The sequence below is a fragment of the Podarcis pityusensis genome (assembly GCF_964106645.2).
Source record: "Podarcis pityusensis genome assembly, chromosome: 12".
In the NCBI taxonomy this organism is placed as follows: Eukaryota; Metazoa; Chordata; class Lepidosauria; order Squamata; family Lacertidae; genus Podarcis; species Podarcis pityusensis.
The window spans coordinates 30,973,863-30,998,771 of record NC_138037.1 but is presented as its reverse complement, the minus strand read 5'-3'; the positions used below and the strand labels follow the sequence as shown (position 1 = coordinate 30,998,771).

At 43.5% G+C, this 24,909-nt stretch overlaps 1 protein-coding gene across 4 annotated transcripts in view; it reads left to right on the top strand.

Annotated features, from left to right (window-relative positions):
* The window catches only part of THSD7A (thrombospondin type 1 domain containing 7A), a 221,815-nt gene that overhangs the window by 96,926 nt on the left and 99,980 nt on the right, over window positions 1-24,909 (top strand). For 3 of the 4 annotated variants that reach the window (XM_080974552.1, XM_080974549.1, XM_080974551.1), the window contains exons 5-8: window positions 2,189-2,370; window positions 5,416-5,484; window positions 13,600-13,755; window positions 17,607-17,810. In XM_080974552.1, coding sequence (XP_080830678.1) covers window positions 2,189-2,370; window positions 5,416-5,484; window positions 13,600-13,755; window positions 17,607-17,810 — 611 coding nt within the window. The remainder of the gene's footprint in view (window positions 1-2,188; window positions 2,371-5,415; window positions 5,485-13,599; window positions 13,756-17,606; window positions 17,811-24,909) is intronic. The other variant, XM_080974550.1, reaches the window with a different exon arrangement.

Sequence of the window (24,909 nt, the reverse complement as noted above, 5' to 3'; positions counted from 1 at the left end):
CATCTTGAATTATGTACGATAAAACCATTTTGGGTCCTGGTAAATAGACGAAAAAGAGGTTCCTTTGGGCCTGCCACCTTAAAAGCGTTCTTTGTCATTCTTGGAAATCAGTAGTTTCGCAATATTGTGATCACCCTTCTTGTGGGCTCTAGTTCATTCTTGCAAAATTTTTGAATAGTCCTTGCAAGAGTTCGCTTTCAAATGTAATTCTGGTTCATAATGTGTTTACTGTAGTGGGGCAGGAAGAGTTTTAAAAGCTGAAGTTAAATTAAAACTTAAGAGCAAACACCATGAGGTTATTGTTATGGAGGTATCTAAAAAATATACTACGCTGTGTAATGGATGAAGCCAGTGAACCAAAAGTACTCAAGATCATGTTTCCAATGGTGTGTAACACAGAATTTCACCAGTGGAACATCACTGCAGTTCAGTGATAATCAACAGCCATGTTTTTATGCGCACGCGCACGCGCGCGCACACACACACACACACACACACACAAACACACACACTTTATTGTGTATTAGACATAGATAGGGATATCCACTGGCTCTAGGAAATGAGTATGCCCATAATTTAGAAAGACATTCCAGTTTTTATATTGGAGAGGGGCATTAGTTGCCTTATCTTCAATGTATTGCCAACTGGTATCCGTCTCAGCAAGCTGGCACCAGAGTTTCATTTTGGGAGTAAATCAATGTAATTGCTGGACAAGAGCAGTATTTTCCACAGAATATTTTTTGCAGCAAATTCTCAGTCTCTGAAGTATTCCTCACACAGAGGGATAAAAGACCCGTTCTGTGTGCAAGGCTGATAAATATTCCTTGAGCATCCTGATGTCTTCAGCAACTGGTCAGTAGGGGAAAGATCTAAAAGTAGCAGTAAATAAATTAGTCCTGCTTAGAGCCCAGAAGACGTGGCAGTAAGCAGTTTAGATTCAAACGATTTCTTTAATGTGCAGCTTCTAATTGAGATTAATATTAGCACATGAACATAGGGAACTGTCTGGGTTCCCTCCCCTCCTCCCACGTTTAATCTTCTCTTTCATTTTCTGGGAAGGAGTCGCAGAGTGCAATAGTATGTATGCCTACTCAGAAGTAAGCCCCTTTAAACTCCCTGGTTAGTGTGTATAGTACAGGATTGCGGCCTTAGCAAAGCTATTTTTGATGTTGTGTTATTTTGCTTTCCTGTCTTTGATTGTGGGGCATTGTCATTCTTCTCGGAAGAAAAGAAATATCATTCTCCATCTCCCGTGGCCTGTAGAAATGGTTCCCTTGATATCTGCTTAAAGCGCTGGTTGAGTAGAGCGTCTTGTGACATTTCTTTCGCTTCATAAGGCTGATTGAGATTTTTAACTCTGTATCAGATCTTTTTTCTCTGTGCACTGGGCTGATTGGAAAGCTCACAGCTTCTGATCATTCATCATTGCTCAGCAGGGAGGCCTGAGCATTCCAGAGAAACCGCCATCATCTTGACAATGAAGGAATGAATATATATATATATATATATATATATATATATGAAGCAGAAGTGAATAGGGAGCAAAAGCTATAGCTATGCATGATAAACTTTTCTGTTTCTTATCAAAGGGAAACTGAAAGTTTCTAATTCCCTTCCCTGCACGCAACATTTTCAATATATACGTGTTTATCTTGGATTTCCTTGTGTTTTCATTGCATTGTTTTAGTTTCAGATTGTTGCGGCAGCTTACCCAGGCACTCTGTTCTGCCTCCATTCAGGCAGCAATCTGCCTGTTGGTTGTAATACGTAAATAAATCTATTCATTCTTTCAATAATTATCTGTCATTTAGTGTAAATAAAGCAGTCCTCTCTAACCTTGAATGCTGGGTTGCATCCAGACTAATAGTGCTATAGCCTTAATGCCCCTTGATCTCTAGGTAAGCAGTATAGGATTGTAGCCTTACTTAGTTTCACATCATTCCTATTGAAACCAGTGGGACCTAAGCCATGGCTAGCTTGTATTGCTGATTTTAAAGGGACCTAAATTTAACTAATGTAGTCTATATCTGAACCATTTTAGCTAATTAAAAAAATAAACCTTTGGTTTGCTTCCCTGCTGATAATGAAAGCCAAAATGTTAAGACACTTTGCTTATGACGTTAACTCCGATTGCTTTATCGTGTGTTTCAGTTGCTAGTTTCATCAACTGGCAATTTATTTGATTCAGGTATGGATGGAGAACCACAGAATGGACAGAATGTCGCATTGACCCTTTACTAAGCCAACAGGATAAACGTCGAGGAAATCAAACAGCTCTGTGTGGAGGTGGGATTCAGGTTCGGGAGGTATATTGTGTGCAAGCTAATGAAAATCTCCTCTCCTATTTAAATACCCTTAAGGAAAAAGAAGGTATGTTTGAAACAATAACGAATGAATTAGCATAAATGTTAAACCTTCCAATGTTACCGTTTTCAGTTCTCTTAAAATCACATTTCAGTTATAAGGTATAAATGCTTTCTGAGTTATGGCATTCATGGAAATGTGGAGCATAATGACTACAAGACTGGGCCACAAATCAGGCAGTCTCTCCGGTTTGATTCTCATCGTTGCTGTTAATGCATTAGGTGGCCTTAGGCAACCCATTCTCAGCCTTATGTCCCCTCACCTGCAACACAGGTGAGAGTAACTTACTTTACTGGGTTATTGTCAGGATGAAAACCACATAATGTGCATGAATCAATTGGAAGTGTATACAAATGTGAAGTTTTATTATTATTATTATCTTTAATTGGCCATTGTTTCTCAACTGAATGTTAGGAATTGCTAGTTCAGCACCAAATACCCACCTGCTTCAAGTATCCAGTGAGCAAAGATGCATATCTTGTAACTCAGTGCTTCATACACCTGTTACCTGAGACCCTTTAACCAGAGAACTGGGGCTGGCATAGGACACATACAACGTATGTGCTTTGTCACTGAATTCTACCCACTCTACTTATTTGATTGCCCTCAAGATCTTTCACCATGCATAAAGGATCTTGCCAGCAAAAACAGTTAATTCTGTCATGTAATGCAGCTCCAGGTTAGTGACCCAGAAACTGTTTGGGGTCAGTGGTATCTGATGTTTACCGCAGCCATATGCATTGGGGGACCAGGACAATGCTAGCTTTGTGAAATATATGAGAGCAGCCAAGTGATAATTGTCATTAGGATGAAAACTATTTCTATTTCAAAATCCATTTGTAGTTCTTCAGTAGCTCAATTTCTCATTTAAATGAAAAGTTTATCTTTACATTCCCTTCTTATATTACCTGAAAAATCTCTTGAGTCTCACAACCCCTCTTCTCATTTATAGTGGGCAATGTTCCATTTAACAGTGTGTTGCTATGATCTCCCTCTTTTTTGCATGCCTCCCACAACTTAAGGCTGCCTGTGCCACTCTTGTCCTCTCCAGATGTTTTATTTATTGAATGAATGAATTTATATGCTGCCCCTTCATCAGAAACACAGCAAAAACTTTTTAAAACAGTTAAAACATTCTAAAAGAAATTACAGTTAAAAGTATCCGAAAGCAGTTACAGGTCAAGACTTTCTAAAAGCAGTTAAAAACATTCTCCTGCCCAATGATCTTAAGGTTGCCAGGAACAGCGTTCTTCAGCCAAATGCTTGGTAAAAAGGAATGTTTTCATATTCCTCCTGAAAATTAATCATGTTAGAGACAGGCACACCACACTAGGGGAGGGCATTCTACAACTGGGGAACCACCACTGAAAAGGCACTAACTGGGTGGCCTCCAGTGGCGGCACCACCACAGCCTCACCTCCAATATTTCATGTGCTAGTACTAACACCTTGAATTGGGCCTAGTAGGTCACTGGCAGCCAGTACAGAGCTTTCAGGACTGGTGTCACATGGTCCCATCGGGGCTGCCCACTTCCCAACCTAGCAGCTGCATTCTGCAGCCTCTGGACCATCTTCAAGGTAGCTCCACATAGAGTTTTGGACTAGAGCCCCAGCCCACATTGATGTGCTGGTTGGGAGTGATGAGAGTCCTTGTCCAAAACATCTGGAGTACATCAGGTTGATGAAGGCAGCCTGAAGGTTACAGTATATTTATGAAATCTAAGAAATGTTCCATGGGCATGGAGATTGCAAAAGAAAAAGGCTCCGTAGACCACCCCGTCATGGAATTAGCATTCTATCAGGTTAATCTCTCTCTAGCAACTTGTAAAGAGACTTTCCCTTCTCTGTATATACCAGCATTGAAATGGGAATTTTACAAGTTCACAAAACTCTTGATAATTTGCACTTGTGGAATTGCACAGGAGAACTTAACCAGTGGATTGTATCTTTAAGTAAGTGACATGGTCTAAATAAGTGAAGCAATTGTATGGTAGAATGTAACAATATAGTTCCCACTCCTTCTTTAATGGTATAAAACAATTCATAAAACCCAAATAAACTTGAATAAAATGCATCCTAGCCCACAGTTTCAAACGACCTGAAACACCCACAATATATTATGGCATTAGGCTGTACACATTGACTTTTAAAGAAATACAGCCACAGAGGTGTCCTTAGCTTGTTTCAAATAAGAATGATGTTTTAGAAACCCAGAACACGGTCTGTGCACACGGAGGTGTTACTTGAGAAGGCTAGATAGGCAAGTGCCGATTTTGATCCAGATACTTGGATCAAACCATTCTTGCTCTGCATGTGACACATATTTTGACCCAATAATAATGATGGAAGTGCATAGTTTTTATAATGCAGACCATCTCAGAGAACAGGGCAATCAACCAGTCAATGAGGAAGAATCAAAATGTTTGTACCATTTAGATGGTGACAGTAAGTCTTGCATAAAGAAAGACGTTCATAAAGCCAGCAACAAATTTCCAAAGGGGATCAGGATTTCAATAGTGCGTAACATCTTTTCTTAGTATAGGCTGACATCAAAGCTATTCTTGTTAGAATGTGTTAGGAGAACTGGAGACTATTGAACTGCTCTGTCTCAGTAACCTTCCCTAGAGGTTCAGCTAGTAAAGAGAGAAAGTTGAGCTTATGTTTATAAAGCTGTAGGAGGCAGGAGGACATCACAGGGGTAAACTGTATTGAGATTTCTATGTATTATTAAAAGGTGATGTGACCGTCCCACACCTGGTCTCCCTCACACACGTACAGGCAGGCAGGCCTGCATATACACGTAGGGACACACACACACACACACACACACCACACACCCCTACCTCCCACTTCTCTGCCAGTCTGTGCCGATCAGCACAGTTTGAACTAGGGAATGACAAACAAACAAAGGAAACTCAACCACTATAGCTGTTAGATGCTCCATACTTGCAGTGTAAGCTCTGTTATTCTAAGCAGCTCGTTCTGTCTTAGGCTGTATTAAAAACCCTCCGTTCTCTTGTATTCATGGCGGTCTTTGTCCCTGCTATTTCAGAAAGTCAGTCACAGAGCACATCGAGGGCTAGTGCTGCACCACTTCTATCAATCACTTTTGAAATAACAGGTATGTAATTGAGGCCTTCAGTCTGACATTTCAATGAAACACGTCTAAGGACTCGCTCTTCAGTTTGAGAAAAGTGTGTTGGCTGTATAGAGGACACACCGCTCTATTAAAAACAAACAAACCAGTTTCTCTGTTTCTGAAGCTGTGGGCTTTCACATTAAAACGTTGAAGATATTAAAAAGAATGATAAAAGAGCATAACTGATTACACTTTGGCATGCATGGAACAATACGGATAAACTAGAAATTTATTTCTCATATTCCTTTTACTGCATTTAGCGGCTCCTTTACTTCCTGTGCTGTACAAAACATTATGACTTACACGTTCTATTGCTTATAAACCTTAATTCAGAAAGTAAGGGGTTGCTTTCACCTGCATGTGCACAGCTGGGGTGCCTTCCAGACGCTGTTGGACTTTAGTTCCCATCAACCCCAGCCAGCATGACCAATATAGTCAGTAATAGTGGGATTTGTAACCCAACCACCTCTGTAGGACACCACACTGACTACTCCTGGTTTGGAGAGCCTTTGGTTGTTATCACAAGGACCTTCTTGGCAGTGGCCACACAGTGAAATTTGATCCCTTTGGATTCTAGACAGGCCTCTTCTCAGTTGGCCACAAAGACCATCTTTTTTCTAAAGGCCATCAATGTTTTCTATGCCAGGAGTATAGAATGCAGGTGATGTTGAAGTCTACTGCAATTCCTTTTTCATGGCTGTGTTGTTAATTTCTGTGCTGGGATTAGGTTTTAGTGTTCTAAATGAATATTTTAAATGGTTTTATTTGGCTGTGTATTTATGTTGTGAGCCACTTTGTGGAGTAATAAATTATGCAATTTCATTGCAGCCTCAGTTACTAGAATAAAGGATTTCCTAGAGTGAAGTAGCTTTGTTGGTAGATTTAAAATAACCTTCCTCCATATATGCAATCCTCTTCTGTAAATCTGATACAGTGAAATTGTGCAAGATGATCCTCAATGGTTTGGGCTGGAGATATCACTATAGCATGCACCATTCACAAGACTGGGCTGGAAACAGCATGGACCAGCTTTTCTTCTCTTTTTTTAAAGCTAAAAATGGAGCTTTGGTGTTCAGAGGCAGTATACTTGTGATTGAGTTATCCCACAGCTTATGTGCTGTTTATGAGCCCCTGGTGGTTATGGCTGGCTATTATTGGAGAATCCAGCAAGTCAATTCTTATTTCTTAAGTGTCTCTAACTAGTTTGTGTGATGTGCTCCCTGCTATCTCAAGAGTCATAGAAAGCTTCCTAAGGAGATACACTTTGCTTCTATTTCCTGTGCCATTGCATGCATGTACCCGGGGAAGGGATCCTCATAGGCCACTGGTTTAATAATTCTGTCTGGCTGTAGCATACAGAAAGCACACTGTTGCGTGTTGAGTCACAGTAGCCCCCCAATAATTCACACTTTACACATCAATTTTTGTTTAAGGTTTTTGGCATAATTTTGGCCACAACTTTATTCAATACAAAAATGTGAGTGGTTGCTTAGGCATTGGTTATGACTATCTGTCCTTGCCCTCAGGGACAGAGCTGGCCTTCCGGACACCAGCGGAAGCCAGCGTGGGAAACAAGTATTGGGTGAGAAATAAAGCTGGGCACCAGACCATTACTTCTCACCCTCATGTTCCTGTGGGGCTTGCACGGCCCAAGTCCGACTCCGGGGACAAGGACGAAAGAATGGCAAGCCCCTGGATTTCCTTTAACGGAATTCCCATTCGCATCATTTGGAGGGGTAGGCACTTACCCCTCCAAGCACCAATTTAACCAATGCCTAACCGCCATGGAGCCCTCAGCTCACCGCCAAACCACTCACAGCCCCAACCAAGACCTCAGCTTGGTCACCACCGCACCAATCCAAGCCTCATTCCCTGAAGCGGAAAGGTGCATGCCATCAGCTCGGAAAAAGGATGGCCTCTCAAAAAGAATCTCGGGGTGGGAAATTGCATCGCCACCCAGCTCCAAAACTTTTTTGACCACAGCAGAATTGATGCGTTTTCTGGCCCTTTCAGTGGCAGCCGGGCAACGACTGCCCTTCCAAACGCAGCGTTGCAAAAGCTTTGACCAAAAAATTTTCGCTGTCGGCACCATTGCACGCAGCGTCTCCAGGTCACCCAAAATTGCAGCACGTAGTGACAAACAGTCCATGGGCACCAGGTCGTTCTCACCAAGCTGCACCACAATAGCAGCTGGCGGCCCCTCCAGGCGCAACTGCCTCCGGATACTTGGCAGGAACTCCGACCAGCGCATCCCACGTCTGGACAGCCAAGACAAGCGAATATGTGGAGGAAAGCCGGAATCTGGACCCAATCCAGATTGCCGTGCTGCGACGCCAGCCCAATGGACGATACTGTGCCCCACAATCCAAACACGGGTCACCGCTAAACCTGATAAATAAGATAAAACAAGCAAAATTTGTAAGACACCAATAATGTTAACGAACATAATCTTTGAATGCATTCGATTTCCAACGACCTGTATTTTATTTCCACTGCCTTATTAACATGCTTTCCGGCCTTCTTGGTGGTACGTTTGTCTAGGCATTGGTTCCCAACTAGCTGCACCTGACCTCAGCAGGGCAGCACTGACGACTGGGCCCCACCATATCGTCAGTACCAGCAAACATTGTGGGGGAGCAATGAATCCCAAGGCAATCGCATCCCGCCAGGTGTCGTTCCCCATAGGGGAAAGATGCACCCCATCTGCCCTAAAGAGGGCAATAGCCTTGAAGAAAATTAGGAGGGTGCAATATTACAGAACCACCTAAAGCAAGGACCTATTTTATTTTATTTGTTATTTTATTTACTTTATTTATTTTATTCTATTATCCACCGCCTTATTAACATGCTTTCTGGCCTGCTCGGTGGTAGTTTGTCTAGGCATTGGTTCCCGACTAGCTGCACCTGACCTCAGCAGGGCAGCACTGACGACTGGGCCCCACCATATCGTCAGTTCCAGTAAACAGCATGGGGGAGCAATGAACCAGGATCAGACTCAAGCTCACCCCAAATGCTCCCAGGGACTCTTGCATGGCCCTACCCCTCAAAAGGGGTCGACAAAAGCATGGCGAATCCTTGGATTCCCTTAATAGAACATCTTTGCGCATTGGAGGGGACAGGTGCTCCAACCCCCCCTCCAAACCACCTTGAACCAATGCCTTAAATTATTTTGAGTCCAGGGAGAGCTGCCATCAACTCAATCCAAGCCCTCTTGCATGCAGGAATGCAAACTTATGCTGGAGGAAGACCGCAAACATTCTCGCCCAGCTGTACCACCAGCACTGCGGGAGGACCTGCACAGGTCACACTCGACCGCACCAAAGGAAGGATCTCCTCCCAAAGCATTCCCCATCTGGACATCCAGTATATGTTCACATGGGCAGGAAGACTGAGATGGCGCCCCAGTCCAAACTCGTCAACATGCTTGCCAGCCTAGTGTACAATGCTGTGGCTCAAATGTGCACAGCTGCTCCTATGAAAAAAGAGGAAATAACAGACAAGCATCAGCACAGACATCATTGTGACACTTCCTGATATAACCTTTGTCAGCGTCAGACTTCCAATGACCCGTATTCACAATCCTGTCTACTGACAGGCCCCCAGTGTGCAGCCTTTGCAGCAGCACCTAATCGTAAGGAATGAGGAGTGTTCAGCGGTAAGCAAGCCGCAGGCTGTAATAACTGGTGCACGACGTAAGCACATTGATGCCGGGCTAACGGGAACCCATTTTCATGCACTAGGAGCGGGCCAGCCCCCAGGGAATAAAAAGCCAAATATTCTGTTATCCATAACCGGGCAAGGGCCCTCCTCACCTGTGGCGGGAAGCCTGATTGTGGCACTCCTGCCCACTAAGTCTGTTTTAGAGTTACCAACTCTAATGACAAGCTCCAAAGGATAAGGAAAAGTCCTGAAGCAATAAGCCTCCAGACTCTCAGCCCCGTGCTGGCTCCAACAACCATTTTCCCAACCCTCAGTGCGAAAATGCAATGGACTACTGAAAGGAGTCTCACCTTGATCTTTAACCCGCAGACAAGTTTTAACTTGTTGCAGATACTGCATAGGTAAAAATTGACTGACTTCCTGCCCACTGTCCTATGAGGTTGGAGCCTATTCCAACCTTCCAAGGCCCTGCGCACTGCAAACTTTATACAAGGGTCTCTGAAAAATAAAGCTTCAATGTAACAGACATTGCAGCGGACTGAATTCGGATAGTTATAACCGCATGCCCAATCTGCAGCAGGTGGACCAAATACTGCAGGATCTGCTCAGAGGATGGGGGCCAATTCTTCTGAATGGCCGAGAACTGCCAGCTTAAGGCTAAGAAATCCATCCAAGCCTTCCCATAAGAGGTAAAAGCAGAAGGGGAAATGGAAGCTGCCGCTCTCTGAAATTACTAATTGTTGTCAAAATGCCACAGGTCTGGAAAAGTCTGGCAATAGCTGAGTCTGGAGCCCAGAATCTGAAGCGCTTCATCTGAAAATCGGATAGTGTCAGCGTAATTTGGAGAGTAGAAAGCACAATATTAAACCTTAAGTGGCGCAGCTCGAAAGCATGAGCGGAGGGGCAGAGACTGTGCTACAGCATGAGGACTGTTTTGCCAAGACGCTCACCACTACCTGGTTATCAGACCAAAAGCAGATCCGATGGTCACTGAACTCCTCGGGCCACGTGAACTGCTACTACAATGGGGAAAACTCAAGAAAAGTTATGTCACATGATTGCCTCACCACACCAGGCTTGAGGCCATGGCTTTGCACACCAGCAGCCCTTGAAATAAAAACCAAAGGGCAAAGATCCAGCAGCACCAGCATGAACCTGAAAATCCCTGAGCGGGTTCAAGGTATCCTGCCATGGCGAACTACTATTGCATACATTCAGGAATTGCTACCATCGCCTGATATCTGCCTTCACCACACTTGGTAGGCATACACAAAGGTAAGGGGACCTCTGTCAGCATCGCCCTTGAGCCAGTGCCACCAACTGGACTCATCCACTTCAGCCCCAACTGGGCTAGGCGAGCTGGGTAGCACTTCCAGAGACCACCTTCTGCACAGGAACAAGTCAAAGTGCTGTGGACTCACAGCTTAGAGTTGTGAGCACCGGATTCACTCCAACAAAAAGACAGTCGTCGCACAGCAGAGTACAGCAGAGTCTAGCAGAGTATATAAACAACTCGGAGAGCAGCTCTGTAGAATATCTTCTTTATTCTATCTACAACTATACAAACTATATACAGAGCTTAATAGGTCTAAGTATAAATAAATGCTGCACTGCACTGAGTGTCTGCAGCTGCCCTTAGCAGCAACCTTATCTCTACACATGATCTCTAACACTCAGTCTCTCTCCCTCTCCGACACTGACTGACTGACTGACTTGGTGCTGGAGCAGAATAAGTAGAGACCAGAACACGCCTCCTCCTCTCTGGAGAATGAGCAGACTCCTCAGGAGATTCTTGGATATGGGAGGGGTGAAATCTAGCCTGGCCTAGTGGGAAGATTAGTTAAGTGACCCAGCAAGATCGGATCTGGTGAAGCATCACTTGCTACAGAGGAAGTATTACAAATTAACTTCCTTCAAGGCAGACAGCTTCTCCATAGCCAAGTGGTATGTTTTAGCAACGATATCCAACTGGATCCCTAAATAAAATGGGAATATGGGCAAAAGGTATTGAGCTATTGCTTGCCAGCTTCCAGCCCCCGCTTGGGCAGGGGGCATCTTGTGCTGCCATCATGATATGTAAATTTACAGGGCCGATGCTGGCCAGAACCCCTAAAGAAGTCCCAACCAAGCTGCCGCCAAGCCAGCTTCCTTTTCAGACACACACTCTGTGCAATGCAAAAAACACACTCCGTGCAGTGCACACACTCTCCATGCAATGCAACTACACACTCCGTGCAATGCAAAAAGCACGCTCTGTGCAATGCAACTACACACTCCGTGCAATGCACACACAAACCCTCTGTGCAATGCAACTACACACCCCATGCAATGCAAAACACACTCCCTGCAATGCACACACCCTTCATGCAATGCAACTACACTCCATGCAATGCAACTACACACTCCGTGCACTGCACACCCTCTGTTCAATGCAACTACATATTCCGTGCAATGCACACACACTGCGTGCAATGCAAAAACAAAACAAAACAACACACTCTGTGCAATACAACTACACCCTCCATGCAATGCAGCTACACACTCCCTGCAATGCACACACCCTTCATGCAATGCAACTACACTCCATGCAATGCAACTACACACTCCGTGCACTGCACACCCTCTGTTCAATGCGACAACAAACTCCGTGCAATGCAACTACACACTCCGTGCAATGCACACACACCCTCCATGCAATGCACACACCCTCCGTGCAATGCAACTGCAAATCTCCTAGCAATGCAATGCAATTGCAGCCCGTGCAGCGCCGTGCTCTGCAACGCACGCAAAGGTGCTTTCTCCCAGTTGCATATTGCAAACATGGCGCCCGTTACATCCCTCGCAGTGAGGTAACCACCAAAAGGACTTAAGTGTCCAGGTAGAGCAATGGGGGAGCATGCAGCTGTCCCATACAGGGACCAATCCTGCAACCGAGGCATTACCGGCACTATCCGCTGACCCAGTGAAACCAATGCTTCATGGACCACATGGGGACACTATTGAGGCCGGAAACGCTTCCAGGCCATCGAATTCTAGGGCAAAGCCCTAGGATCACCTGCTAGGCCAGGCATAAATGTTTCCAGTGAAATAGCAGAGTTGAGCTAGCCCACAGCTTGTCCAGGTACCCCTGCTTGCCCTTTTAGAGGGAAGCACCCCTTCAAGAAACCCAAAGTTCTTTTATCACAAATGGGCCGAACTACCCAGCAACAGAATAGCCCATAAGGAGCAGTTTGTTTTGTTTTGTTATAACAATGGCTAAGAGGGGTATATGAACCCTGTCTCCCAGGTCCTAGTCCTGCACTTTAGCCACTAAGCCACAATGGCTCATCTCTAAAATGGCAGTCGCCACTATCAGGGCAAAACAAACTTAAAGAAAATAAACTTGTTCAGAAACAGCATAGTTCAAGAGCATATACAGAGTGCTCATAGTCCTTGGAGGCACAGAGAGCCATAAAGCCAACCTTCGGGGATACTATAAACGAAAGTGATACCAGCTAAGTTGGGAACAGCCCTGACTAGCCCCACAATTTCAACAAGAGAAATGGGGGAAACCTTTTTGCGAAAGAAAGCCCCTAACGGGGGCTCTCTCACTATTGGGAAAGGCAAGCCACAGATACAGGGAGAATCTTCCTACAGGGCAGGGTAAGGGGTGGGGTGGGAAATTGAACAGGAAAAAGGGGGGAATTAAATTATTTAAGGGACTAGAGAGGATTAAAAAGAAGGGGAAAATAAAGAAATAAAGAAATGTAACCAGACAATGAGAAGATTGTCCAAGTGCTCCATGTGATCCGATGCAAAACGGCCAAGAGGCCGTGCCAACGTCTGGCCCCTGTATATATAGACTCTGACCCCTCCTCCGAATTGGCAACAATCAAAACACCCCAGCAACCCAGTTTAACCATTTAAATGGTCGGGATTCAACTAAATTTGCCTAGTCACTGGAGGGTGGCCTGTTCCCAACCGCAACACGTGCTCTCTGCTAGGGAGAACACGCTCTGTCATTTTCCCCTCTTGCAGGAAAGAGGAGTTTGAGAAACTACACAGCATATGTATACCTATTCAAACCTCCTTTTCTTTAACAGTGTGGTCTGAAATAGCCTTTTGAAAGTGGTGTCATTGCTTATGGCGCAGCTGTGTTTTCGTTGCATGGAATGGAAGAACAGAATGCTTGGAAATTATGCAGTATTTTCAGAGATTTCCAAATGTCATGTCTTGGATATGAACTAGCTCTAGTATAGCTTCTAGTACAGCTTCATGGGCTCTAACCACCCCGCCACCCCATTTCAAAAACTAGAGGGCACCAGCTTGAGGAAGACCGAATTAAAGAGATGAGAAAGCACTCTCTGATGGGTAGCAGTGTTGACTTGCAGCAAAGCTTCATTCATGTGTGAAATAAAAACAAAGAACCCCATTGTGCTGTCTTTTTCTTCCCTATAGCATCTAAGCCAGTGGACTACAAACTGTGCACAGGGCCAACACCTAGCACAACGCAATTGTGCCATATTCCGTGCCCCATAGAGTGTGAGGTATCAGCCTGGTCTGCTTGGGGGCCATGTACCTTTGAAAGCTGTGATGACCAACAAGCCAAAAAGGGTATGTGCATTTTTTAAACAAATGGGTATTAGTTGCTTTTATTGCATACTGAGCTAAGTTAGAATAATGTTTGAGCTCTAGGTTGATTTTGACATAAGCCTTGTATACAGGTAGGTGGCCAGTGCCACAAAAATTTGATCAGAAAGAGACTGCCATGTTTGCTGCCAATATTAAATAGGAATTCAAACAGGCATTACTGCCTTAGTTTCAGAACCTTAAGGCAGTACTGTCTATCTGAATTCTTCTTTTATTGTAGCCATTGTGGATAATGACTTCACTGAAGAAGGGGTATGTGTTGAGGACGTCTCCTAACCAAAGGAATGTATATGTCCGAGATGTAACTCTTTATTGTCAAAGGTAACACAGTCGCTTCTACAGCTCTGGACACTAACCCACACCAATCTAGCGTCTAGGTAGCAATTCCCAGGTCCGCGCCATAAGGAGAAATTGCAACAACTGGGGACTACTCTCCCTCCAGCAGTTTATGTACATTCCTCCTCTGGGCTGCACACACATAGCTAGAGACTACGCCTGCTTGGAAGCTGCTTCTGCTCTTCCCACTTCAGTTCTCTCCTGGTTCTGGGAGACAGTGGTGCAGGGGAGAGTGGGAAAGCACCCGGCCCTTAACTGCACTGGCCTGCCTCTTCCTCCAGCTCTGAAGCTTCCCGTGCCTCTGAAGCTCCCCCTTCCTCCTGGCTGGTACAGGTCCCCACAGAACATTGCCCCACTGTGTCCCCATAAACGGCTCAGGATTGCAATACCTGAAGGGCCACCTCTCCCCATATGAATGGCCCTAGACCCTGTGATCATCATCTGAGGCCCTTCTTCATGTACCTCCTCCACAAGAGGTCCAGAGGGTGATAACATGATGACAGGCCTTTTTGTGGTGCCTCCCTGTTTGTGGAATGCTCTCCCCAGGCGGTCTCCCCTGGTGCCTTCATTATATATATGAAAACATTTCTCTGTATCCAGGCCTTTGGTTGATTAAACAATTTATGGTTTTTTAAATGTGTTTGTGGGAGCAGGGCGGAGGGTTATTGGTTTGGGTTTTTTATGTACTTTGTGTTTTCATTTTGTATTTTTATGTGGTAAACTGCCCCGTGATCTTCAGTGAGAGGGTTGTATAGAAATAATGTTAAGAAGCAGCTGCAGTGCTTTGGAGATCAGTAGAGGCAAGTCAGAAAACAGAGTGGACTTGCCAATATTTCAGAGAAGGAAATATTTCTGCAGAGAAAGTCACCTTCACTCACAAACAGAAATCCCCATGGACTTAGTTATGGCATTCTTGACACCATCCATCTGGAATGATTTGTGCTCACGAAATAGCCAAGCATTCAGCTTCCAAAGAAATATTTTGCTCTTCAAAACGTTTATGTGTACATAATAAAACCATTCCTCTCAGCAAATTGCAGGCACATTACAATGGTTTGCTCCAGGAATTTACAGTAGCATTTTAACTGGAGCTGCGCCTGAGACATGTCAAAGAACCAAACTAGCCTGGCAGAACAGTCACACGCATCTTAAACACCTTCGTCAAGTTCACCTACAAAGCACGGGTGGGAAACTCTACACCAGAGGCAAGTAATCTGCCACCCTCAAGATGTTGCCAGACCACAGCTCCCATCATTCCTGACCATTGGGCCATTCTGTCTGGGGCTGATGGGAGTTGGAGCCCAACATCATCCAAAGGGCTACAGGTTCCGCACTCCTCCTTTCTACCAAAAAAGTTCATGGAGAGTGGAACAAAATCAGCCTCTCTTCAGTCTTACCTCCCAATCCCATCTAGCTTTTAAGTGTCCCGCAGCCCCAAGGCTGAGATACTGGAAGCGAACTGTGATGGGGATTGCTGGAACCATAGAGTGGAGAGAAGGAAGCAGTCTTCCTTCTTCCCTGTGCTCTCCTTTTTCTCTAAAGAGTAGACCCTACCTATTTTATATGTGAATGGGGCAAGCATCTGTTTAACATGCTGGCCCCAATTGCACCACCTTCATGCTGTTGTCCCTTCCTCTGACCTACCAGTTTTGCAATTTCTGCTTCTTAGTCTGCACCTGCACCCCACATTATTGTTGCATCCTTTCCTTTCCTTTCCTGCTGTTGTTTCCAGGGAGATCTAGCCCCACCAATCTGTCTGCTGAAATCAGATTTGCACAGGTTGCTGGGGCTGGAGTATGCAAGAAAGAAGCTCTAGGTTAGTCACCTCTGTTAAGAATGGGGAAGATGCAGGAGCCACAATGAGGACCCCTGAAAACCTGACGTAGATCTTATTAGCATGGCCCATTCCAAAATTTATCACAGTAATAGAGGCCAGATCCAGAAATATTTTAATCTCCTGACTAGTCAACAGTGAAAAGTCCCTTTCCAGGCGTAACTGCTCACACACCCACATACAATCTTACCCTTCCCCGCCTTCACATTTCAGCTTCATTTTGAACACAGCCATTGTACTGTAACTTTAAAATCTATTTTTTCTTGAAGCACCTTGAGGCAAATAGTTGAAGAGAGACATAATTCATTTTACTTTTACTTATTCTCTTTCCGTCTTTGCCTTCCTCTGTTTTGGTGGGCTCCTCTTGCCTTTGGATTTGGAAGCTAACTGACCTCTGCAGTTTACTTAAACCTTTTCAGAAACGTTCTGCAGGAATTACAAACTTCCCCCCTTTTTATTTGCTTGTTCCTATTTGCTAATTAATCAGTACAAACTCTCCCCTTCCCTCTTTCTCATCTTATATTTTTTAGGCTGCAGTCCTTTATCACTTACCCAGGAGTAAGCTCTATTGGACTCAGTAGGGCTTACTTTTGAGTAGACATATATGGGATTGTAATGCACGTCATTCTCTTCTATTGATAAATATGTGTATTTGTCAGCTTTTTAAAAAACCCTCATACACTTATAATTGTGATCCTTCTCTTTCTCTTACCTATATTTCCTGTTTCTGTTTCTCCTACACTTTTTTCCATTCTGTTTCTTTTCCTTCAGATTCAGTTATTCTTTTTTTAATGGCCCACATTTGCCTCAGAGCTGCCTCACAAAAAGCTAAATATATTCCAAGAACTAAGAGCTGAAGCCTGGCTACACCTTGAACTGAGCGCTGAAGATCAAGGTTTTATGCCATGCCTGCTCTTCAGTCAGAATTGCACTTTTCTGGATTTTTGGGTCATCAGAGACTTACTTGAGCAGCTTTTCTCCTCAGAGGTAGAAGATTAAAGTTTAGAAAACAAAGGCGATCTGAATATATTTGTTTTATGGTTGCTGCTGTCAAATACTAAATCACATTTCCGATGCCAGTATGTAAAAAGATGGCAAAAAAGCATGAGGTGGGAAGAGCCTTTCCCCTGCCCATACATTTTTTAAAACCAAACTTCCTATGACTGCTTTCATGAGACAGGGAGGGCAAAGGTCAAGCACACAGGTGACCAGCCTCACACATGGATTCTCTTCACATCCTCAAGTATATGAAAAGTATCTATATAAACAGAACAGGCAAATGTCAAGGGGTAACTCCAACATTATGCAACTTACCCAGCGGCTGCACTTGAAATGTGTTTTTCAGATTTATCACACACACACACACAGAAACACAGAAAGACACACACAGAAACACACACGCACGAACACACAATGCAGAATTCAGCAGTTCATTGGCAAGAGTTCCAAGACTTTCAAGGTTTGGATATTTTGTTATTTCAGAGATGTTAATTACATAAAGTCTTGTATTGAACAAACATGTCACAGCTGTCTTTAGGAAGCACTTGGCAAAAACCATACGGTTTAAAACGTGAATGGGAAACGATGATTATACCTCGTGCATTGAAATCGCTGTGATAATTGCTCCTTATTTCTCATACTCAAGGTTTTAAACTAAGGAAACGTCGCATTACAAATGAACCTACAGGAGGCACTGGCAACTGTCCTCATCTGCTTGAAGCCATCCCATGTGAAGAACCTTCTTGCTTTGATTGGAGGATAGTACGACTGGAAGACTGCATTCCAGACAATGAGAAGGAGTGTGGGCCTGGTACTCAGGTGCCACAGGTGGTCTGCATCAACAGTGATGGTAGGCTGATCTGCCCGTTTTCTGGGGTTTCTCATTCATTTATTCTGGGGAGTTGGTGTTTCACAGGGGGGAAAAGAAGGGAGGGGGGAAGGAAAACCCCAGTCCTCTTGAGTTCCTATGATGGGCACTAGGATCCTGCGTGTACAGCAATGGAAATTTTATTTTTATTTTGGCTCTAGAAGCCAGCTGTTCTCCCTCCAAATTGCAAGTGCTTGCCCATCATTGTGGCACCGTCCAGAATTTGTTCTACAACAAAATCTAGAGGTCACCATGTTAGCTATCCCTGGAATAGACAAATGCTGTGTTTTGAACTGTCTGCTATTTTTTAAAAAAACCCAGATGGTGTTGAATGGAAGAAGAGGAAATTGTTTGAAGAAAATGGGAGATAAAAACAACCAGCTGCACCTGTGGAATTCTGCATTGTGGTTGTAGTGTTCTGATTAAACAGTGGCTATAGATTCGAAGCAAAATTTACTATACATCTTCCAGCAATGGATGTAGATCTTGTACTATCAGAAAGTAAAGACTGGGCTCGGATTAGTTCAAATCACAAACAGTTGGTGGGTTGCCAACATTCCTTTACATGTGCCAAATTTATGCTGATGGAACGGCAGTGTGAATTAGGGGTGGATGTGTGTAATTGTTGACAGGATGGTAGGGAGTTATCAGAAATGTGATGTGAACTCCCATGCTCATTCACTATCTGAGTTGCCATTTTTATCATGCATTTTGACAGGCTAATTTTCACTAGTGTGAAGTGTCAATGTTTTCAGTATTTCTTTAGAAGATGGAGGTGGAAATAGAATCGGTAAAAAAAGGAAAGGATAAGAATTTGCTTGGTAGATTGACTCAAATTTTCATTTCATTTTTTTTTAGTTGAATAGAATTCAACTGGAAATTAATGTTTCCCTCTCTGTCCAAATGCAGATTAATACTAATCTGTGAGCTATTGTTCCTTTGGCAGGTTAATAATATCTTAAGAAACAAAGTGTGAGGGCATGAGTACATATTTTTTAAAAAAATCTACATGGGGCTGCCATTGAAATTGATGGTGCTGGTTTGCACTACCCTCCTTTCTTTCATCATAGGAATAAGCTTGGGTTGGCTGTAACATGTGGTTCAGCCCTTTGAAGTTGGTTTGACGGGTCATGTTGCGGAACCTTTCCATGAGCAAAGGAAATGCTATTGTATCATGGTTTGAATGGGAAATAATTACATCATATTTATTTTTCACAATAATTACTATATATGGCAACATGCATGTATAACATAATAATTGCTATATGGCAATATGCATTAATGTCTTCTATTAAAAAGTTAATTTGAAGGAATAGAAAAAGTGGATGGGTGGAGAGATGCATATGTACTCAGGGCTTTTTTTCAGCCAGAAAACAACTCAACAACTTAGGGTTGTGTGCCAAAAAAGGGGGGAGTTCCTGCACCTCTTTATCTAGAAAAAAAGCACTGTATATACTTAGATTTGCACAGCTATTTTTGCATATGCATCAACCAGGTGTAAAGGTAGGGAGTAGTTTTGTTAGTAATACTATAGTGTGCTCCAAACTGTCAATAAAATGTTTTTAAAAATGACAGTGCAAGTTGTGCAGCAGAGCCAGAGTCTTGTAAATGCTTCAGACAGATTGAAGCGAGAGGTCACCTGGTATGCGTTTAGCCGTTACACCAAATGTTATTTTGTAATTAAATTGGGCAGGGGGAATTGGAGTTGATTACTTGTGCACACAGAGCTGTATCTAGTCTTGCACTGTGACTCCAGATTTTGCTTTATAATTGAGTTGGGGCTCAACTGGGAAAACTAAGAATTAGAGTGTAAGCTTTATTTTCATGTAGCTAGCTGAGCGCATCATATGTCCTTTGCCTAACAACCCTTATTCTCCAAGGTGAGTTTTATTTGTATACTGCATTTCCACAGTTCAAACCATGCTCAAGGCAGCTTGCAAACTGGGGAAAAAATACATAACTACAACATATTCATAAACAATAAATAACATATTTAAAAATACAAAAACAAACCGAACAATTTTCACACAAATCACAAGATCTAAAATAAAGATACAAACCCCCACTCCCACCAGCAGTAACTGCCCACTCCAACAACAGCCCCCAAACATTCTAGCCAAGAGTCTGTTCAGCAGCCTCAGCTATTGTAGCTGGAGTCAGTCAGGGCCCCTCCCTCCCAGGCCAGGTGGAAAAAGGCATGCAAGGCTACTAGTTGGGGCTCTCCAGGGTCTCTGGCAGAGGCAAGGCTTTCCCATGCCTTTCTACCTAATCCTTTTAACTTTTGGATCTTTAACTTTTGCCCCTTCCCCATATGGCCATGCACATCAGAGAGTGGCATACCTTTGCACCTGCAATAACATCAAATACGGCGAGAAAACACTTCCACAGTGTGGGACTACACATAATAAACATGCAGTTTGCTATACAGCGTATACTCTTTGGGCAGTGTTCAACAATGTTGAAGCGCAAGGACTTTGGGCTGTGCAACGGAAGTCACCATCTTCTCTCCCCTACACACCCCTAGATCTTTTCTGGGGGCTTCCCCAACCCTCTGGAGCAGATAGGGCAGGGGGATCAGGGAGGCAAGCAGGGAGAGGAGACAGAGGGGAAGTTTTGTTGTGCAAAGTGAAAGCCTTGCACTAGTCACGCAGTGGTGTCCAAACTATTTTCCAATAGGGCCAGATTTGATGAAATGAAGGGCCATGGGGGCCAACCAAAGGGCCAACCAAAGTTGTTGACCTTTTTTAGGACTGAAGTTGTTGAGCTTTTTTATTATTTTTACCCAAAGTTGTTGAGTTTTTTAAGGATTGAACTGCCACAAGGGCCGGATTAAACCGACTGGCAGGCTGGATTAGGCCCTCCGAAATGGACTTTGTACATGCCTGGGGAAGTACTTTTGTTAGACACCATTTGGTTTTCTGGCAGTGCCAGGCTTGTTGTAGTACATCATTTATAGGAAAATGTCTGCACAAATACTAGTGAAGAGTAGGCGATAAGTCTGCACTCTGATGAACATCCACATTGGGCAGGAATGGAGATATCTTCCTAATTGTTCAGCCACATTACTGCACGACGTGGTGATGGCTATAGCTGTCAAATGCTGTGTGTCTCAAACAACACTCACAGGCATGCCAACCCTTTAAGTCATAGCTTGTCTTGAGATTTCTCAGGGTTGCTTAATGGCAAAGCTCAAATCAAATTACACAGTCCCGAGCTTTCATTATAAAAGAGGACATTGTTAGCCCTTGAGATTTCCAAGGGAGGGATGATGCAGCTGACGAGGAGGCTATTAGGGCATTGCCTTTCCTCATGAAAGTGAGTTAACTGCCTTTCTCCTTCTCATCCTGCTGCATATAGTGTCTTCAGTATCATCCTGCATTTCTTTTTCTTTTTATAAGATATTTATTGAAATTTTCAAAATATTACAAAATAAAAATAGAAAAAAAGAAAAACACAAAAAATAAAAATAATTAAAAACAACTCAATCTTTCCATTACTTATTTTTCATTAGCTTATTTCCCGAACCTCCTCACGCCTCCCTTTTTTGTATTCCAGTTCAGTTTGTTGGTTCAGCAAATCCTTCCCCTCTTTGTCTATCCTAATCATTAATCTTAAAATATTGTAACATTAAATTTTTACCTGTTAATAATCCATTTTTCATATTCCCTTATAGTATTGCAGCTAAAAACCACTTAATTTCTATCCAACATCATTCTAACATTCATTAATTTTACAATATTTCTGTAAATAGTCTTTAAATTTCTTCCAATCTTCTTCCACCGACTCTTCTCCCTGGTCCCGGATTGGAAATCCTGCATTTCTGTGCATGGTTCAGTGCAAAAAAACCAAACCCAGGCATTTGAGAAGTTTGGTGAAGCTGGAGCTGAAAGAATGGAAAAGACATTGCAGAACCACCTGCCACGATTGCTTATTCTGCTGTGTTGGTGTGTCATGGTTGGCACCTCCTTCCTGCTTCTCTGACAAACTGTAGGATGACCAAAAGAAGGAGTTCAGCATTAGGGTCTCCCCATAGTTCTGATAGCTCACCAGATAGGGCAACAGCATTCAGGACTGTAGGCTCCTCATTCTCTCCCAGCCAGCTTCTGACATGAGGCATTTTTAGGAAAAGTTTGAGGCAGGGCAGTAGCCGAATGTTAGAGCACATTTTCTGTATGCAGAAGGTCCCAGGTTCAACCCCCGGTGCCTCCAGGTAGGATGAGGAATGTCTCCCCTCTGAAACGCTACAGAGTGACTATTAGTCCATGTGCACAGGACTGAGCTAGAAGGACCAAGGGGCTGAGCGGTATGAGAGACAGCTTCATGCATTCCTAAGTTTTGCTTGCTTTATCTGGTAATTTTAGGAGTGCCTTGACTGTATAGATGGAAATCCTTGCATACCTGAGAACGTGCTTCCTGCAGGGTACAGTGCCTCACAAGTGAAGCAGTCTTTAGTTAAAGGTGAAAATGGCACTATTCATTGACAAAGTACAGCTAGGAAGTCTCCTCTTTGAAACCCTGGAGAGCCACTGTCTGTGCTGCTTTGAGCAATGGCCTCTGTATAAGTCATGCTCCTGTATAGCAATGGCGGAGGTTAGGGAGTTGCACCTCTAAGCCCTTGCATGGTTTATAACTTCCCTTCTCTAACAACCATCTCTAGTGGTTTCAGATGACAGCCAGTGCGAAGGCTGGGGCTATGTGCAAACTGTGCTTGGATGTTCATTAAATACTTCGCATAATTGTCCTGTGCAGCACTGCACAGCACCTAGCAGCTGTGAAAGGTACAACAAGATGCATGTTTTAAGTTCTCAGTTTGTGTGAGGGAAAGGATCTTGGCTTAAGACTCCTTCATCTCAGGTGGCTCCTCTTTAGCTCTCCCTTCCCACAGCTAGTTACACATGCAACTTAACTCCGATTTAAACAGCCAGAGTTTAAAACCTAAACCTGAAATAACACATTATCAAAGACTCGTAAGTACTTGAAGTGTCCGTGCATTTCTTAGCCTCCTTTCCCGTCCCAGGGTTCTTTACTACACACTGTAAGAAGCCAGTGTGTTTTACATCTCGGGGGAATGGGGTGCTGCTGTACGGTAACTTCATTGCTTTACTATCAACTAAGCCCATAAAGCAGATCAGTATCTCCTTTTTCCTGCTCTCTGCATCATTTAATGTGTTTGAAATATAATTAGCTGGGATATTATGTTTAAACCTGAGGTCTCTTATTTTACAATTAGGCTCAAATAGCAGTGTCTGTGGGGGTGTTGTGTATAATTAGGGATGAGCATGTGTATTCAATTTGTTGTAAAGAGAGGAGCCATTACAGCCATTCAGACAATACCGGGATAATAGATTTATCCTCCAGTGTTTCTGCCAGAGGCTTGTGATTGTCATTGCCTTTCCACAGTGCATGGCAGTAATCAGAATTTTAATTCAAGCTGGAGGGGGAGACCTGACAGTTAGTACCCTAAGTTGTCATTGTCTAGAATATAATATACTCCTGTGCATTTTATTATTGTTGCTATTATTAAAAAAAAGCAGAACTTCTCTCCTCTTTGCTGACAAGGAAGTGCTGGGGATTTCTTTTTTAACTTGACTGCTCAGCCTTTAAATTTAGAGCAGCTGCAGTTAAAAAGAAGAAGAAAAAGCAATTCCCCCCGCTGCAAAATTAGATCAACGCCGATCATAATTCCTATCGCATGGATTAGTTGGCTAAAGGTCTCAGGTGATGGGTAAAGACTTTTCCATGCTGCAGATTAACCTTTGTGAACGGCAAAGGTACAACAAATGTAAAATGTGCATACAGAGATTAAGCAGCATTATTGTAGGGGTTCCTTTTTGCCCTGAAATGTTTTAGGTATTTCATTTTGAGATGGCTTAGTGGCAGTGCAAGGGGCCATCTTTACTGCTGTGATAAGTGTAGTGCCTCTGTATCTACTCTGCTCAGAAACAGTACAGAAACTGCAACCTCTCCCCACCTACCATAAGAATTTCTCTGACTGGAATAATGCAGTGAAAGATTCTGTACTAACATTGCTGAGGAAGACATAAATGTAGTAATCTACGCAAAGAATAGTTGCTTATCTTAATTCCCCACCTCACAAGATGGGGATACCAGGACCATCAGATAGTACAACAGTGGCAGTTTATATTGTTGCAGGGTTCATAGCACAACTTCTCCCACCACATCATCATCATCATCATCATTATTATTATTATTATTGAGATGGCACTTTTCCAACTGACAGTGTTTGACAGTATTATAAATCAAGCTCCATTCTCACTAGAAGTTACTCTCTGTGTCAAACTAGCTTTATGCAGATGTTGAACTATGTGAAATCAGTGTATATTGGTGAGAGACAGAAATTCCCTCCTTCAGCCTTTGCACATTCCATGAACATCCTTCACAGATCCCCTAAACACACAAACTGTAGGCACATATGCTGAGCTGCCTGCTCAAGAAGACTTGCTTTTATAAATTCATGTGTACTGGTTGTATCATTCGCAGCAGGGATGGGTAACTTGTGGCCCTCCAGATGTTGTTGGATTCCAACTCATATCAGCCCCAGCCATCATGGCCAAGGATGAGTGGGACTCCAGTATCTGGAGGGCCACAGGTTCCCCACCCTTTATGTGGCACCTTTGCAGATGTTACAGTGAATGAGGACCTTCTTATCCATCTTCTGACCCTTCAACCTCCACTTCATGCAGCCAGCTAGGGGGAATAGGGGAGGGAAAGTAGCTCAGTGGTAGGAACACACGCCTTTGTATGTAGAAGGCCACAGGTTCAACCCCTGCAATCTCTAGGTAGAATGGGAAAGATTCCTGGAAAGCTACTGTGAAATGAGTGTAGACAATATTGCTCTAGAATGGACTTCATGTTCCTTGCTGCTGAGATCCTGCTCCCCTTCCCCCATTTGTGTTCTCTATATGGCTTTTAAACCTCTTCCTAGGGTTTCATGTTAAATGAGATTTTGCACATGTGTTCAGCAGACCAGGTGTCCAAGCTAATTGCTTTAGAGGCAAGTACACAGAAAGTTTTGATCCGGTTCTCTGTAGAACTCTCACTGATTGCTCCGCATTGAATG